This window comes from Mobula hypostoma, chromosome 25 (assembly GCF_963921235.1).
Source record: "Mobula hypostoma chromosome 25, sMobHyp1.1, whole genome shotgun sequence".
In the NCBI taxonomy this organism is placed as follows: domain Eukaryota; kingdom Metazoa; phylum Chordata; class Chondrichthyes; order Myliobatiformes; family Myliobatidae; genus Mobula; species Mobula hypostoma.
In genome coordinates this window covers 46,783,925-46,802,968 of record NC_086121.1, presented here as the reverse complement: position 1 = coordinate 46,802,968, position 19,044 = coordinate 46,783,925, and the positions used below count along the sequence as shown (strand labels likewise).

Here is a 19,044-nt window from a genome sequence, read left to right as displayed (position 1 = left end):
TGCTTATCTATACTGATCCCACTTGCCTGACATCTGTAGTGGGGATGTTATGTCCTTACTTTGAAATGCTGCTAGCTCTTCCCATCTGTTGCTCTGGCAGCTGCAACTGAGCAAAACAAGCTCTCAACTGAATAAAAACATTTTAAACACACCCCACCACAGTTACACACTGGAGTCTGTCTTCACCATAGGCATGCATTGCTGTTTCTCTGCACCACAGGCACACACTACAGTCTGTCCCCACAACACACACACTACAGTCTGTCCCACAACACACACACAACAATCTGTCCCCACAACACACACACACACACTGCAATCTGTCCCCACAACACACACACACACACACACACTAGTCTGTCCGACAACACACATACACTATAGTCTGTCCCCAAACACACACACTACAGTCTGTCCCCACACACACACAACAATCTGTCCCCACAACACACACACACACACACAGCAATCTGTCCCCACAACACACACACACTAGTCTGTCCGACAACACACATACACTATAGTCTGTCCCCAAACACACACACTACAGTCTGTCCCCACAACACACACATCACACTCTGTCCCCACAACACACACACTCAGTCTGTCTCACAACACACACACACACTACAGTCTATCCCCACAACTCTCACACTACAGTCTGTCCCCACAACACACACACTACAGTCTGTCGCACAACACACACACTACAGTCTATCTCCACAACACACACACTGCAGTGTGACCCCACAACACACACACAGTACAGTCTGTCCCCACATCACATGCACTACAGTCTGTCCCCACATCACACGCAGTACAGTATGTCCCCACAACACACACACTATAGTCTGTCCCACAACACACACACTACAGTCTGTCCCATAAAACACACACACTACAGTCTGCCCCACAACACACACACACTCAGTCTGTCCTACAACACATACACTACAGTCTGTCCCACAACACACAGACACACACACACTCAGTTTGCCCCACAACACACACACTACAGTCTGTCCCACAACACACACACACACTACAGTCTGTCCCACAACACACACACACACACACACACACACACTCAGTCCGCCCCACAACACACACACTACAGTCTTTCCCCACATCACACGCACTACAGTGTGTCCCCACTACACACACACACACTACAGTTGATCCCACAACATACACACTACAGTCTGCCCCACTAAACACACAGACTACAGTCTGTTCAACACACACACACATACACACTCAGTCTGCCCCACAACACATGCACTACAGTCCATCCCACAGCACACACAGTACAGTCTATCCAACACACACACACACTCAGTCTGCCCCATAACACACACACACTACAGTCTGCTCCACAACACACACACAGTATAGTCTGTCCCACAACACACACACTACAGTCTGTCCCCACAACACACACAGTCAGTCTGTCCCACAACACACACTCAGTCTGTCCCCACAACACACACACACCACAGTCTGTCCCCACATCACACACACTACAGTCTGTCCCCACATCACACGCACTACAGTCTGTCCCCACAACACACACACTACAGTCTGTCCCACAACACACACACACTACAGTCTGTCCCACAACACACATCCGGTCTGCCCCACAACACACACACACTACAGTCTGTCCCACAACACACACAGACACACTCAGTCCGCCCCACAACACACACACACTTAGTCTGCCCCACAACACACACACACACACTCTACAGTTTGTCCCAAAACACACACACACACTCAGTCTGTCCCACAACACACACACACTCAGTCTGCCCCACAACACACACAGTCAGTCTGCCCCACAATGCACACACTACAGTCTGTCCCCACAACACACACAGTCAGTCTGCCCCACAACACATACACACTGAGTCTGCCCCACAACACACACACAGTACAGTCTGTCCCCACAACAGACACAGTCAGTCTGCCCCACAACACACACACTCAGTCAGTCTGTCCCACACCACACACACTACAGTCTGTCCCACAACACATACACACTGAGTCTGCCCCACAACACACACTCAGTCAGTCTGTCCCCACAACACACACACACTACAGTCTTCCCCACAACACACACACTACAGTCTGCTCCACAACACACACACAGTATAGTCTGTCCCACAACACACACACTACAGTCTGTCCCCACAACACACACAGTCAGTCTGTCCCACAACACACACTCAGTCTGTCCCCACAACACACACACACCACAGTCTGTCCCCACATCACACACACTACAGTCTGTCCCCACATCACACGCACTACAGTCTGTCCCCACAACACACACACTACAGTCTGTCCCACAACACACACACACTACAGTCTGTCCCACAACACACATCCGGTCTGCCCCACAACACACACACACTACAGTCTGTCCCACAACACACACAGACACACTCAGTCCGCCCCACAACACACACACACTTAGTCTGCCCCACAACATCACACACACACTCTACAGTTTGTCCCAAAACACACACACACACTCAGTCTGTCCCACAACACACACACACTCAGTCTGCCCCACAACACACACAGTCAGTCTGCCCCACAATGCACACACTACAGTCTGTCCCCACAACACACACAGTCAGTCTGCCCCACAACACATACACACTGAGTCTGCCCCACAACACACACACAGTACAGTCTGTCCCCACAACAGACACAGTCAGTCTGCCCCACAACACACACACTCAGTCAGTCTGTCCCACACCACACACACTATAGTCTGTCCCACAACACATACACACTGAGTCTGCCCCACAACACACACACAGTACAGTCTGTCCCCACAACACACACAGTCAGTCTGCCCCACAACACACACACTCAGTCAGTCTGTCCCCACAACACACACACACTACAGTCTGCCCCACAACACACACACTACAGTCTGTCGCACAACACACACACTACAGTCTATCTCCACAACACACACACTGCAGTGTGACCCCACAACACACACACAGTACAGTCTGTCCCCACATCACATGCACTACAGTCTGTCCCCACATCACACGCAGTACAGTATGTCCCCACAACACACACACTATAGTCTGTCCCACAACACACACACTACAGTCTGTCCCATAAAACACACACACTACAGTCTGCCCCACAACACACACACACTCAGTCTGTCCTACAACACATACACTACAGTCTGTCCCACAACACACAGACACACACACACTCAGTTTGCCCCACAACACACACACTACAGTCTGTCCCACAACACACACACACACTACAGTCTGTCCCACAACACACACACACACACACACACACACACTCAGTCCGCCCCACAACACACACACTACAGTCTTTCCCCACATCACACGCACTACAGTGTGTCCCCACTACACACACACACACTACAGTTGATCCCACAACATACACACTACAGTCTGCCCCACTAAACACACAGACTACAGTCTGTTCAACACACACACACATACACACTCAGTCTGCCCCACAACACATGCACTACAGTCCATCCCACAGCACACACAGTACAGTCTATCCAACACACACACACACTCAGTCTGCCCCATAACACACACACACTACAGTCTGCTCCACAACACACACACAGTATAGTCTGTCCCACAACACACACACTACAGTCTGTCCCCACAACACACACAGTCAGTCTGTCCCACAACACACACTCAGTCTGTCCCCACAACACACACACACCACAGTCTGTCCCCACATCACACACACTACAGTCTGTCCCCACATCACACGCACTACAGTCTGTCCCCACAACACACACACTACAGTCTGTCCCACAACACACACACACTACAGTCTGTCCCACAACACACATCCGGTCTGCCCCACAACACACACACACTACAGTCTGTCCCACAACACACACAGACACACTCAGTCCGCCCCACAACACACACACACTTAGTCTGCCCCACAACACACACACACACACTCTACAGTTTGTCCCAAAACACACACACACACTCAGTCTGTCCCACAACACACACACACTCAGTCTGCCCCACAACACACACAGTCAGTCTGACCCACAATGCACACACTACAGTCTGTCCCCACAACACACACAGTCAGTCTGCCCCACAACACATACACACTGAGTCTGCCCCACAACACACACACAGTACAGTCTGTCCCCACAACAGACACAGTCAGTCTGCCCCACAACACACACTCAGTCAGTCTGTCCCACACCACACACACTACAGTCTGTCCCACAACACATACACACTGAGTCTGCCCCACAACACACACTCAGTCAGTCTGTCCCCACAACACACACACACTACAGTCTTCCCCACAACACACACACTACAGTCTGCTCCACAACACACACACAGTATAGTCTGTCCCACAACACACACACTACAGTCTGTCCCCACAACACACACAGTCAGTCTGTCCCACAACACACACTCAGTCTGTCCCCACAACACACACACACCACAGTCTGTCCCCACATCACACACACTACAGTCTGTCCCCACATCACACGCACTACAGTCTGTCCCCACAACACACACACTACAGTCTGTCCCACAACACACACACACTACAGTCTGTCCCACAACACACATCCGGTCTGCCCCACAACACACACACACTACAGTCTGTCCCACAACACACACAGACACACTCAGTCCGCCCCACAACACACACACACTTAGTCTGCCCCACAACATCACACACACACTCTACAGTTTGTCCCAAAACACACACACACACTCAGTCTGTCCCACAACACACACACACTCAGTCTGCCCCACAACACACACAGTCAGTCTGCCCCACAATGCACACACTACAGTCTGTCCCCACAACACACACAGTCAGTCTGCCCCACAACACATACACACTGAGTCTGCCCCACAACACACACACAGTACAGTCTGTCCCCACAACAGACACAGTCAGTCTGCCCCACAACACACACACTCAGTCAGTCTGTCCCACACCACACACACTATAGTCTGTCCCACAACACATACACACTGAGTCTGCCCCACAACACACACACAGTACAGTCTGTCCCCACAACACACACAGTCAGTCTGCCCCACAACACACACACTCAGTCAGTCTGTCCCCACAACACACACACACTACAGTCTGCCCCACAACACACACACTACAGTCTGTCGCACAACACACACACTACAGTCTATCTCCACAACACACACACTGCAGTGTGACCCCACAACACACACACAGTACAGTCTGTCCCCACATCACATGCACTACAGTCTGTCCCCACATCACACGCAGTACAGTATGTCCCCACAACACACACACTATAGTCTGTCCCACAACACACACACTACAGTCTGTCCCATAAAACACACACACTACAGTCTGCCCCACAACACACACACACTCAGTCTGTCCTACAACACATACACTACAGTCTGTCCCACAACACACAGACACACACACACTCAGTTTGCCCCACAACACACACACTACAGTCTGTCCCACAACACACACACACACTACAGTCTGTCCCACAACACACACACACACACACACACACACACACTCAGTCCGCCCCACAACACACACACTACAGTCTTTCCCCACATCACACGCACTACAGTGTGTCCCCACTACACACACACACACTACAGTTGATCCCACAACATACACACTACAGTCTGCCCCACTAAACACACAGACTACAGTCTGTCCCCACAACACACACAGTCAGTCTGCCCCACAACACAAACACTCAGTCAGTCTGTCCCCACAACACACACACACTACAGTCTGCCCCACAACACACACACTACAGTCTGTCCCACAACACATACACACTGAGTCTGCCCCACAACACACACACAGTACAGTCTGTCCCCACAACACACACAGTCAGTCTGCCCCACAACACACACACTCAGTCAGTCTGTCCCACAACACATACACACTGAGTCTGACGCACAACACACACACAGTGCAGTCTGTCCCCACAGCACACACACTACAGTCTGCCCCACAACACACACACTACAGTCTATCCCACAACACACACACTACAGTCTGTCCCCACAACACACACAGTCAGTCTGCCCCACAACACACTCACTCAGTCAGTCTGTCCCACAACACACACACTACAGTCTGCCCCACAACACACACACAGTACAGTCTGTCCCCACAACACACACAGTCAGTCTGCCCCACAACACACACACTCGGTCAGTCTGTCCCCACAACACACACACACTACAGTCTGTCCCACAACACACACACTACAGTCTGTCTCCACAACACACACAGTCAGTCTGCCCCACAACACACTCACTCAGTCAGTCTGTCCCACAACACACTCACTACAGTCTGTCCCACAACACATACACACTGAGTCTGCCCCACAACACACACACACCCACACACACACACACACACACACACTACAGTCTGTCCCCACAACACACTCAGTCAGTCAGTCTGTCCCAGAATACACACACACTACAGTCTGTCCCACAACACACATACAGAACATAGAAAAGTACAGCACTGGACAGGCTATTCAGCCCACCATATTGCAGATATCTTGATGCCAGCTTATACAAAATGTCTTCCTCCTGTGCATAATCCTTAAACCTCCGTTCCCTTCACACTTATGTGTCTATCTAAAAGTCCATCTATCTGCCTCTTCCACTACTATCCATGTGTACAAATTTTGATCCTTTTGCCACTTTTGAATTTGCCCCTACCCCCACTAACTGTAAAAGCATATCCTCTGGTGCTTGACATTTCAACCCTGGGGAAATGATTCTGACCTATGTGTCTCATAATTTTAAAAACCTCTATCAGGTCTCCCCTTAGCTGTTGATATCTTGAGCAAATAATCCAAGTAAGTTCAACCTTTCCTTACAGCTCATACCCTCTAATCCAGGCAGATTCCTGGTAAACCTTTTCTGCACCCTCTCCATAGTCTTCAAATCCTTCTTACAATTGGGCATTCAGAACTGCACACAATATTCACAGTGCAATCTATATAGCTGCAGCAGGACTTCATTACTTTTACATTCAATACTCCTAACAATGAATGTGATATGATTTCATTACCACTTTATACACTTACTGTAACTACTTTCTGTGAACTATGACTTGTGTATATCAATATTAAGGGGACTACCTTCTCCTTTCATTTAACCTCCTTCACATTTGCCTCAATTAAACTCCATCTGCCACTTCTAACTAGAGATTATATCCACTGTCTTTGCATCATTAAGCTCGTTTTCCCCTTCTCAACAAGCTAATCAAGTTTGTACGGCAAGTTTGTAAAGCCATGTCGAAGGTTTGGAACGGCCACGCCTTTCCAAATGTGCATAAACCTTATCCCTAAGTATCCTCTCCAAAAGCTTCTCTACCACTGACATGAGGCCCACAGTCTCCTTATTAACTGGATTATCCCTTTTTCCCTTCTGGGGACATACTGGAATCTATCTCCACCACAGACATGTCCTGGAGTCTATTCCCACCAGTGGCACCAACTGGAGATTGGACATCTGTTGTCAATCCTTCCTGTCTTGTGTAAATTTCAGCAAGGTGCCTGATTCTCCTGAAATATTACTAGGTTCACAGAGAAGCTGCAGCAGGGGCTGAGAATTCACTAATTTTCACTAGTTCAGACCACGTTTTAATTAATCTCAAATTCAATATTGTTTTCTCATATCTTTAACAGCAACCTCCAGCATTTTGTGTGTCTGAAAGTGCAATGAAAGTTCCATTCTCAAACCTTTTGTTTTGGATGAGGAAATGAAACTTGGCAGTTGAGTTGGTTGATCATCATCTCTGCCAGATTATTCATGCAAGCAACACAAACCTCCCCTTTCAGTACTGCGAGACTATTTTTGAAAATTTCATTTAGATAATCCACTGGACTCATTTTTTTCCCTTAATCTTTCAGCCTTCAGACAACAGTCAAGGTAGGATTTAGCAAAACATTAATTGTTCATTCTAACATCAGATATATGTTTATATTTAAGATATTCGGTACAAAATGCTAGTCAATGAACTGATAATTTGGTGAGAGCTTTGAGTCAGATATTTTTATTGTGAGAGCTGTGCTCATTCAGAGTTTTGTTCAGAAGCCTGCTTAAAGAAATCTTTGGTATTTCATCGGAAGAATGCGCCCTTAAATTCTATCAGAAATAGGTGAAAAGTAACCTCATTCGATTATGTAACATTTCAAATGCAAATATTCCTTCTTCAGAAGTAACTTCTCTGACATTTGGAATTATGTTTTTTCTTTTCAGGTAGTTTTATCTTTTATCAATGCATATCCTATTGCTGTTATAACGTTGGGCAACAACGGGATGGAAATACTGTGCCTGGTTTATCTCCAGTGCCACTGATGTATTGGGTACCTTGCTATGTCCGTGACATGAGTACAAAGAAGCAGTTTGACTCTGAAAGGTTTGAGTGCCCATGTGAGTTATTTGCATGTTCTAGCACTGCCAGTTGTAAGTAGTTGGGAATTAGAATCAATAGAATTAAAGTCTTGAAATGTATTTTTGAGGGTATTGAGGGTATTAGGCAGGAAAAAGCTGGGTTCAACTAGGTGACTCTTTTTAAAGGTGAAGGTACAGCTGGCAAGCGAAAGCACTTAAAAGGGTCATATCAACAGTCCAGTTCCTGTTAGGCTGAAGAGCAAACATACTAAGTTCAGTGAACCCTGGCTGACACGAGATACCAAGGCTCTGGTCAGGAAAAATAAGGAAGCATACATCATACACCGGTGAAATTCCATTGTTCAAAAGGGGTAGCAAGTAGAGGCTAAGAAACTATAGGTCAGTGATCCTGACTTCAGTTGTAGGGAAGATACTGAAGAGGATTCTGGTGAACAAGATCTACCATCAATTGGTCTGATCAGGAATAGTCAGTACGGTTATGTGTATGGGCCATGTCTGACGAATCGCTTACAGTTTTTCGAATAGCTGATTAAGGGGATAGATGAAAATAGGGCAGTGAATGTTGTCTATATGGACTTTTGTAAGGCTTTTAATGAAGTCCCACATGGCAGCCTGACCGCAAAGATTAGGTTGCACAGGATTCAGGGGTTGCTAGCAGGTTGTATTCAGAATTGGCTCAATGATAGGAGGCAGAGGGTAATGGTTGACGGTAGATTCTCTGACAGGAGACCTGTGACTAGGGGTCAATATTGGGACCTCTATACTGTATAATCAATATATGCATAATAGATTCTTGATATGAATGTACATAGCACAATTAGCAAGTTTGTTGATGATAATAAGTGAGAGGGTCTTGTTGATAGTGAAGGTGGGTGCAATGAATTGCAGCAATCTTGATCAGTTAGGGAGATGGGCTGGAAATTGGCAAATGATTTCATCTTAGATTAGAGTGTGGTGATGCATTTCGGACATACAAACCAGTGTAAGACTTATACAGTGAATGGATGTGTTGTAGAACAGAGGGACCTGGCAGTAATGCAAGTAGTCATGCAAGTGATGAAAAAAGCATTTAGCATACTGGCCTTTATCAGTCAGGGCACTGAGCTTAGGGATAGGGACTTTAATATATGTTGCAATTATACAAGCCATTGGTGAGGTCGAACTTTAAATATTGTGTACGATTTTGGTCACCCTGTTATGCAAAAGACATGTCAAGCTAGAGGATGCAAAAGAGATTTACAAGGATGCTGCCTGGATGAGAGGGCCTGAGTTATGGGGAGACATTAGCTTTGCTGACTTCAGTTGTAGGGAAGTTATGAAGGGAATTCTTGGAACATAGGAGAATGAATGAAATCACAGTAGTTTAGGAAATCATCGGGGGTATAGATAAACTGGATGGTCATAGTGGAGTCTGCAACTAGAGGGTGGACATACAAGTTAAGAGGGGAGAGAGAGATTTAAAAGAAACCTGAGAGGTAACTTCTTTACACAGAGAGTAGTGAGTATCTGTAATCAGCTGCCAAAGGGATTAACACTGGCATCCAAGCAGAATGATCTTCTGCAATCACCTCAAAGATGCATCCTGGGCTACTCAAGAATATGTGGTGGATATCAGCCTTGCAGAGGCTACTTAGCTTTTATCAGGATTTACTAAATATCTGGAACAGGGTTGCCTCTAGCCGGGAGATCGTTCTGCTGATGCAGGGTGGTGTCTAGGCTCTAGGAGCAGCCTACCACTGCTGTACCTCATCAGGTATTGGTGTGGCTCAGATATGAACAACCTTGCACTCAACATCAGCAAGACCAAGGAACTGATTGTGGATTTCAGGAAAGGAAAGTCGGGGGAACCCACACCAGTCCTCTTTGAGAGGTCAGTGGTGGGAAGGATGAACAGCTTCAAGTTCTTACACATCAGCATTTCGGAAAATCTATTCTGGGCCTTATATTTTGATGTAATCATGAACAAGGCACATTAGCAGCTTGACTTTGTTAGAATTTTAATGAGATTTCATGTCACCAAAGACTCTTGTAAATTTCTAGAGTTGTATAGTGGAGTACATTCTGATTAGTTATATTACTGCTTGGTTGGAGGCTCCAATGTGCAGAATTGCCAGGCTGAAGAGGGTTATAGGTTCAGCATGCTCCGTCATGGGAATCCTCCCCACCATTAAGGACATCTTTGATGTCCCAGGAGAGTAGCCAAAATAAAAGAGTTGGTCAGGGACATCAAGAATTGGGATGGTGCAAATTCTCCTTAGGTATAAGCATCATCAATAGTCTGTCCTGATCCAACTTTGTAGATGCCATGGCCAAGAAAGTGTGTGTATTTCCTCATGAGCCACAGAAATGGGGCAGGTCATATTTAACCCTCGCCAATTTTTATTGGTGCAGCATAGAAAGCATCTTGTAAAGGCTTGGTATGATAACTGCTCTGCCAAAGAAACTAAAGTTTTGGATGCATCCCAACACATCACAGAAGCCATAAGACCATAAGACTGGGGTCGAGCAAAATTAGGACATCTGGCCCATCGACTCTGCTCCGCCATTCATTCATGGCTGATCCTTTTTTTATCTCCTCCTCGACCCCGGTTCCCAGCCTTCTCCCCATAACCTTTGATGTCATGTCCAATCAAGAACCTATCAATCTCTGCCTTAAATACACCCAACGACCTGGCCTCCACAGCTGCATGTGACAACAAATTCCACAAATTCACCACCCTTCGGCAGAAAAAATTTCTCCGCATCTCTGTTCTGAAAGGGTGCCCCTCTAACCTGAGGCTGTGCCCTCTTATCCTAGACTCCCCCACCATGGGAAACATCTTTTCCATATCTACTCTTTTAATATTCAAAAGGTTTCAATGAGATCGCCCCCCCATCCTTCTGAATTCCAGTGAGTACAGACCTAGAGCCATCAAACGTTCCTCATATGATAACCCTTTTGTTCCTGGAATCATCCTTGTGAACCTCCTCTGGACCCTCTCCACAATGCCAGCACATCCTTTCTCAGATGAGGGCCCCAAAACTATTCGCAATACCCAAGCCTCACCAATGTCTTACAAAGCCTCAGCATCGCATCCTTGCTCTTGTATTCCAGACCTCTTGAAATGAATGCTAACATGGCATTTGCCTTCCTCACCACCGACTCAACCTGCAAGTTAACCTTCAGGGTGTTCTGCACAAGGACTCCCAAGTCCCTCTGCATCTCAGATTCCTGTATTTTCTCCCCATTTAGAAAGTAGTCCGTACATTTATTTCTACTACCAAAGTGTATGACCGTGTATTTTCCAACATTGTATTTCATTTGCCACTTTCTAGCCCATTCTCCTAATTTGTCTAAGTCCTTCTGCATCCTACCTGTTTCCTCAACACTACCTGCCCCTCCACCAATCTTCGGATCATCTGCAAACTTGGCAACAAAGCCATCTATTCCATCATCTAAATCATTTATATACAGAATAAAAAGTAGTCCCAACACCAACCCCTGCAGAACATCGCTAGTCACTGGCAGCTAACTAGAAAAGGATCCTTTTATTCCCACTCACTGCCTCCTGCCAATGAGCCAATGCTCTAACCATGTTAGTAACTTTCCTGTAATACCATGGGCTCTTAACTTGGTAAGCAGCCTCATGTGTGGCACCTTGTCAAAGGCCTTCTGAAAGTCAAAATATACAACATCCACTGTACCCCCCTCTTATCTATCCTTCTTGTAATCACCTCAAAGGATTTTCCCTGAAGGAAACCATGTTGACTTTGTACCACCTTGTCCTGTGTCATCAAGTACTCCATCACTTCATCCTTAACAATTGACTCTAACATCTTCCCAACAACTGAGGTCAGGCTAACTGATCTATAATTTCCTTTCTGCTGCCTACCTCCTTTCTTAAAAAGTGGAGTAACATTTGCAATTTTCCAGTCCTCTGACACCATGCCAGAGCCCAATGATTTTTGAAAGATCATTTCTAATGCCACCACAATCTCTAACGCTACCTCTTTCGGAACCCTAGGGTGCAGTTCATCTGGTCGGGGTGACTTACATACCTTTAGGTGTTTCAGCTTTTTGAGTACCTTCTCTCTCGTAACAGTAACTGCATCCACCATTGACTTTGTTCACCATAAAGCAGCCTTCCCTCCATAGACTTTGTCCACACTTCTCACTGCCTCAGGATCTCCCGGTGGCACCCATTTCAATTCTACTTCCCATTCCCACTCTGACATGTCAGTCCATGGCCTCCTCTACTGCTGTGATGTGGCCGCACTCAGGTTGGAGGAGGAACACCTTATATTCTGTCTGGGTAGTCTCCAACCTGATGGCTTAAACATCGATTTCTCAAATTTCCAATAATTGCCTTGCCCCCTTTCACCATTTCTGTTTCCCTTGCTCACCTTATCTTCTTACCTGCCCATTAACCCCCTCTGGTTCTCCTCCCCCTTCTCCTTCTTCCATGGCTTCTGTCCTTTCCTATCAGATTCTCCCTTCTCCAATCCTTTACCTCCTTCACCAATAAATTTCCAACTTCTTTACTTCACCCCTACCCCCTCCCACTTTCACCTATTACCTATCACCATGTCCTTCTTCCTTCTCGCCCCATACCTTCTTACTCTGACTTCTCCCCTTGCTCTCCAGTCCTGATGAAGGATTCCAGCTCGCACTGTCAACTGTTCACTCTTTTCCATAGATGCTGCCTGGCCTGCTGAGTTCCTTCAGCATTTTGTGTCTGTCCCTCCATAGATGCTGCCTGGCCTGCTGAGTTCCTCCAGCATTTTGTGTTGTTTGGATTTCCAGCATCTGCAGATTTTCTCGTGTTTGCAATCTACCTCATTATAGGTTTGCATTTTATTGGCTGCCTACACTGCATTTTCTCTGTAACTGTAATGATTTATTATGTTATTGTTTTACCTTATACTCTCTCAGTGTTCTGATGTGACATAATGGACAGCATGAAGCAGAATTTTTCACTGTACCTTGGTGTACGTGAGAATGAAAAAACAGCCACTAATTACAAAATGCCATTTTCGAACATGTGACCAGAATTGCACCAATGCTGCAATTGCAGTATTGCAGTCTAACCAAAGTTTCAATTGCAGTCTTATAACTTGCAAAGTTTCTTATAACTACAACATGACTTTCTGACTATTATATTCAATCCCGTTTTATTTTTTCCAGTGTGGTCCCACATGATAATGTTTCATCAAATACATTATCTGGAGTTCGTTCTCTTGTATGTCCTAATGGTGTCGGCAGCTCAAGACACTTGCCCAGCTTCTAGTAGAATTCATGGGATTCCTGGTCAGCCTGGAATTCCTGGACTTCCTGGAGAAGATGGCTTGGATGGGTTGCCAGGGCAGAAAGGGAATCCAGGTACTTTACTGATGTCCAGTTTTCTTGACCTCCTTTAGTCAACATGGTGATAATCTAAAATAAACTGATTGGACTGTCCCATTGGGAACGTGTGGTATCAAATAACTGGCTGAACTCATTCCTGTTAAGATGTCAGAATTAGAATTAGAATCAGGTTTATTATTACAGCAATGCTTGTGAAATTTGTTGCTTCTCCAGTCTAAACATGCAAACCAGAGAATGATTTCAGTTTCTCTGAACTAGGCAAGTATAAACTGCCAGACTCAATGAGTTGTACACTCTTCTGAAAGACTCATTGTTTGTTTCTTTATTTATTCCATTAATCTTTACTTTGCTTTGCACTGCAATTTGATGAAGGTGCCTGTTTCCCCTTCTGCAAATGCTGCTTGGCCTGCTGAGAATTTGCAGCTTTTGACCATTCATTCTTTTTCTGCCATTGACACCATTCGCTATCAGCCATTTGCTGGAATATTGGTGAAATGTAAGCTACATGTTGTTACTTTGACCCTACTCCTCTCTTGAAAAATCCCCAGGGTATGGGACCAGGGAATACACAAGAGAGTGAGATTTTCCCTCTGTATTATGGTGTTCAAGTCCACCCTACTGGCTCCACTTTCTGAACATTTCATGCCAAAAGAATGCAAGCAATTAATTTAGTCACTACACTTATGCTTTTGACAGGTCCTCCCGGATCAGTTGGCACGACCAGCAGTAAAGGAGAGAAGGGTGAACAAGGCATTGAAGGCCCTCCTGGCAAAGTCGGACCTGATGGTGAGAGAGGAGAAAAAGGAGAAAAGGGTGCAGCAGGAAAGAAGGGTCAGAAAGGAGATGTAGGAGACATGAGTGCTCAGAAGTCGGCCTTTTCCATGGCAAGAAGCATTGATAAGGCACCACGAAAAGGGTACACGATAGTATTTGAAAAGCGGATCAGTAATGAACAAAATAATTACTCTCCCAGGTCGGGAAAATTTACATGTCGTATCTCAGGCCTGTATTACTTCACGTACCACGCAACTTCAAAAGGATTCCTGTGTGTCAACTTAATGCATAACAGGGAAAAGGTGGTCACTTTTTGTGATCAGGTTCACAACACGTTCCAGGTCAGCTCAGGGGGAGTCGTTCTTAAACTGAATACAAATGATCTTGTCTATCTCCAAGCAACATCCTCCAATTCAATGCGAGGACTGCAGGGAGCTGACAGTGTCTTCAGTGGATTCCTCATATTTCCTGATTAAGAAGCCAACCGCTAATCAATCAGAGCAGCCTCATGCAATACATCAGGGAAAATGGCCCTTCTGCACAACTAATCCATACTAAGCACGGTGCACACTGTCCCCCAAACTGATCCCATTTGCCCGAGTTTGGCCCATAGCCCTCTAAACCACTCATATCCATGTACTTATCCAAATATTTCATCGTCTATGCTTCAACCATTTACTTCAGCAGTTCGTTCCATATCACACCACATGAAGACATTTTCTCTCATCCCTTTTAAATTTCTCACCTCTCAACTTAAACCTGTGCCCAATAGGTTTTAGTTCCCTTTCCCTGTGAAGAAGACTGTATGCACTTCATGCTTTAATATGCCTCATTAACATCAGCCTACATTCCAAGAAATAAACTCCTACAATGCCCCAGCACTCCCTGTAATTCAGGTCCCCGAGCACTGGATGTATCCTTGTAAATCTCTCTGCACTCTCTCCAGTTTAATGATATCTTTTCCTATAAAAGGGTGATCAAAACTGTGCAACTGTCCTTCTAGGTCTCTATGTCCACAACACTCTCCAGTGCCCTACCATTCACCGTGAATGTCCTATCCCTGGTTTGAGTTCTCTAGGATTTGTATGTTCTCCCTGTGACCACATGGGTTTCCTCTGGGTGCTCTGGTCTCCTCCCACAGTCCAAAGATGGACTGGCTGGTAGGTTAATTGGTCATTGTAAATTTTCCCGTGATTAGGCTAGGGTTAAATCTGGGGTTACTGTGTGGCACAGCCTGTAGAGCTGGAAGGATGTATTCCGTGCTGTATCTCAATAATTGACCCGACTAGTGGCGTCAGTGTCGGACTTCAGGATGAAAGGTCCCGTGTTCGAATCCAGCCGGCTCCCCTGCACGCTTTCCATCCGTGCTGGATTACGAGCTGGTGACCTCTTTGGAAACTCACCCGGCAGAAGGCAATGGCAAACCACTGCTGTAATTTGCCTTGTACGCGGTTCCCCACTACATCAGAGAGGCGTGGAGGGAAATCGTCCACTAACTAGTGAAACTCCGGATGCAACGTACCTTTCCTTTCCATCTCAATAATTACTTAATTAATAGATGAATAAAAAACGTAACAAATCGCACTTATCTGAATTGAAAGCCATTTGTCAATCCTTGGCTCAATTACCCAGCTGATCAAGACACTTTGCAAGTTTTCGTAGCCATCTCAACATCACTTAATTTAGTATCATCTGCAAATCTATAAACCAAGCCTTATACAGTCACATTCAAATCATTTCTACAAATTATAAACAGTGAAATTCCGAGCACCAATCCCTGTGACACACCACTAGATACAGGCTGAGAAAAAAACCTTCAATTATCACCTTCTGCTTCCAACCAACTAGCCAGTTATAAATCCAGTCCACCTTCTGGATCCCATGTGATCTAACCTTCTGGATGAGGCTGCCATGCATGGCCATGTCAAAGGCCTTGCTAAAGTTCATGTAAATAACATCCACTGCCCCACCTTCATCTATCCTCTTGGTTACCTTGTGATAAGGCTCTCAGATTTATCAGACATGCTTTCCCATGCATAAAGGCATGCTGACTATCCCTCATCAGACCATGTCTGTCCAAATATTGAAAGATCCTATCTCTCCAAATCCCATCCAGTAACTTACCCTTCAGTGATGTCAGACTCACCAGCCTGTAGTTCCCTGGATTGCCTTTTTCTGCCCTTCTTAAATAAAAAAAATTGAACCACACTCCACTGTTCTGGAACTTCACTTGTAACTAAAGATGAAGCAAGTATCTCTGCAAGGGCCTTTGAGCTTCCCTCTCTCGCTTCTCACAAAATCCAAAAATTTATCCATATTTAAGTGCTTTAAAGGTGTGAATACCTCATCCTTGGTAATTCTTATGTGCTCCAAGACAACACCACTCATTTCCCTCATTTGTTCAGCTGCCCTCTTTTTCTCTATAGTAAAGACTGACACAAAACATTCTTTAAAAATCTCACTCCATCTCCTGTGTCTCCATGCTTATCTTCAAGAGGACATTTTCTTCCCCAAACCACCCTTTTACTCTTCATATACGGTTCCTATAGAATCTCTGTGGAAGGAAGGTTGAAATTGTATTTAGGAAACAAGGATTTGGGATGACAGCAGTAAACAATTAACACCGATATCTGAAATTTCCCTGCTTAATATTAATGAGGACATTTAATATACTTAGGAAGAAAAACATTGTCTTCATTGAAGTTTTCAGAGATACAGCTTTATTTGAAGGCCTCAAAAATGACATTGTAGCAATTCTTCTTTCTTTGATCACATAAGCTAATGCCAAATTACTTTAAAATTTATTGACCTTGGCATGTTTCTTGTCATTCAAACCTGAAGCTTGCGTATATGTGCTAATGAAATGCAGTTATATAACACCATTTTAGAAACTCAATGTAATAAATAAATCTGAAAATTGAGCAAAAGTAATTATTTCCAGTATACAAGTTAGAAGTATTGACTTGGCAATCAGCTTTTTAATATCTATCAAGGTAACTAAGCAATTTAGAAAATTTGTTACAATAATCTGGAACTGCAATGTAATCAAGAGCTTCAGTATGTTTATTTTAAAAATTAAATACATGTAATCATTTTATTTTGTGTTAGATTGTACAGAGTGTTCAAACAAAGCACTACATACTGTACATCTGATGGTGGTGTGTTGGGTACTGCTAATACCTCAAGTATCACACTAATATCTCACGTGACCAGACACAGGAGAAGTAGGCTTTGTCTTAATCTGTGAATGTGCACTCCATCAGGAACTAGAGAAGGATGAAAACATAAGCCAGAAGAGGATGGGGTAGTTATCAAAGAGCAACAACATTAGAGGGAAAAATTGGAATGAATTTTGTTTCTGCCTGCCTGAAATTTCATGTGACACTTCACAAAGGTAGAGACAGAAAGATTGGTTCCTATGCCATGCTTCACAGACACCTCTATGGAGCAGGAGTCACTTGTCACTGGACAGTCACATTAAAAGCAGACTGAATCATGGGAGTGGAATTTGCTGGTTAGGTTGTGACAAAAATGGGTTGAGACTATGTTCTACGGAAAGTGACTATAGTTTTGAGTTCCAAGATTAATTTTCAGAGGGAAAACATTTCTTTCAATTCCACAAAACATTCACTAAGACTTAGAACATAAAAGAGTACAGCACAGGAACAGGCCATTCAGCCCACAATGTTGTGCCGAACCAGCTAAAAAGCAAATTAAAAACACCCAAACACCTCCTACCTACTCCATGTCCATATCACCACCACCCCCCATCTTCCTTACATTCATGTGCCTATCTAAACATCCCTTAAAAACCTCTAAACACGAGGAATTCTGCAGATGCTGGAAATTCAAGCAACACATATCAAAGTTGCTGGTGAGCGCAGCAGGCCAGGCAGCATCTCTGCTTGTACGTCGACTGTACCTCTTAAAAGCCTCTAATGTATTTGCCTCTACCACCATACCAGGCAGCGCATTCCAGGCATCCACCACTCTTCAGTAAAAAACTTACCCCACACATCCCCATTAAAGCCCTCTCACCTTCAATGCATGCCCTCTGGTAGTAGACATTTCTACCCTGGGAAACAGATACTCTGTCCACTTTATCAATGCCTTTTATAATCTTGTAAACCTCTATCAGCAACCCCCTCAGTCTCCAGCACTCCAGAGAAAACAATTCAAGTTTATTCAGCCTCTCATGATACCACATACCCTGACAGCATCCTGGTAAATGTCTTCTGCACCCTCTCCAAAGCCTCCACATCTTTCGTACAGTGGGGCAACCAGAACTGCATGTAATACCCCAGATATGGCCGAACCAGAGTTTTATAAAGTTGTAACATAACCTCCTGACCTTTGCACTCAGTACCTCAACTAATAAAATCAATCATTCCATAAGCCTTCTTAACCACCTTATCGACCTGTGTAACCACTTTCAAGAAG

The 19,044-nt window shown here is 45.1% G+C and overlaps 1 protein-coding gene across 2 annotated transcripts; it reads left to right on the top strand.

Moving 5' to 3' along the window:
* The first annotated feature begins 7,872 nt into the window (after positions 1 to 7,872).
* Positions 7,873 to 17,701, top strand: LOC134337711 (complement C1q subcomponent subunit B-like). 2 transcript variants are annotated; one of them, XM_063032910.1, is made up of 3 exons: positions 7,873 to 8,000; positions 13,651 to 13,845; positions 14,527 to 17,701. In XM_063032910.1, the coding sequence occupies exons 2-3, from the start codon at positions 13,662 to 13,664 to the stop codon at positions 15,078 to 15,080; spliced, it is 738 nt and encodes a 245-aa protein (XP_062888980.1). In that variant the 5' UTR covers positions 7,873 to 8,000; positions 13,651 to 13,661; the 3' UTR covers positions 15,081 to 17,701. The 2 variants fall into 2 exon arrangements, with proteins under 2 accessions (XP_062888980.1, XP_062888979.1); XM_063032909.1 differs by lacking the exon at positions 7,873 to 8,000 and adding an exon at positions 8,361 to 8,504.
* Positions 17,702 to 19,044: the final 1,343 nt, after the last annotated feature.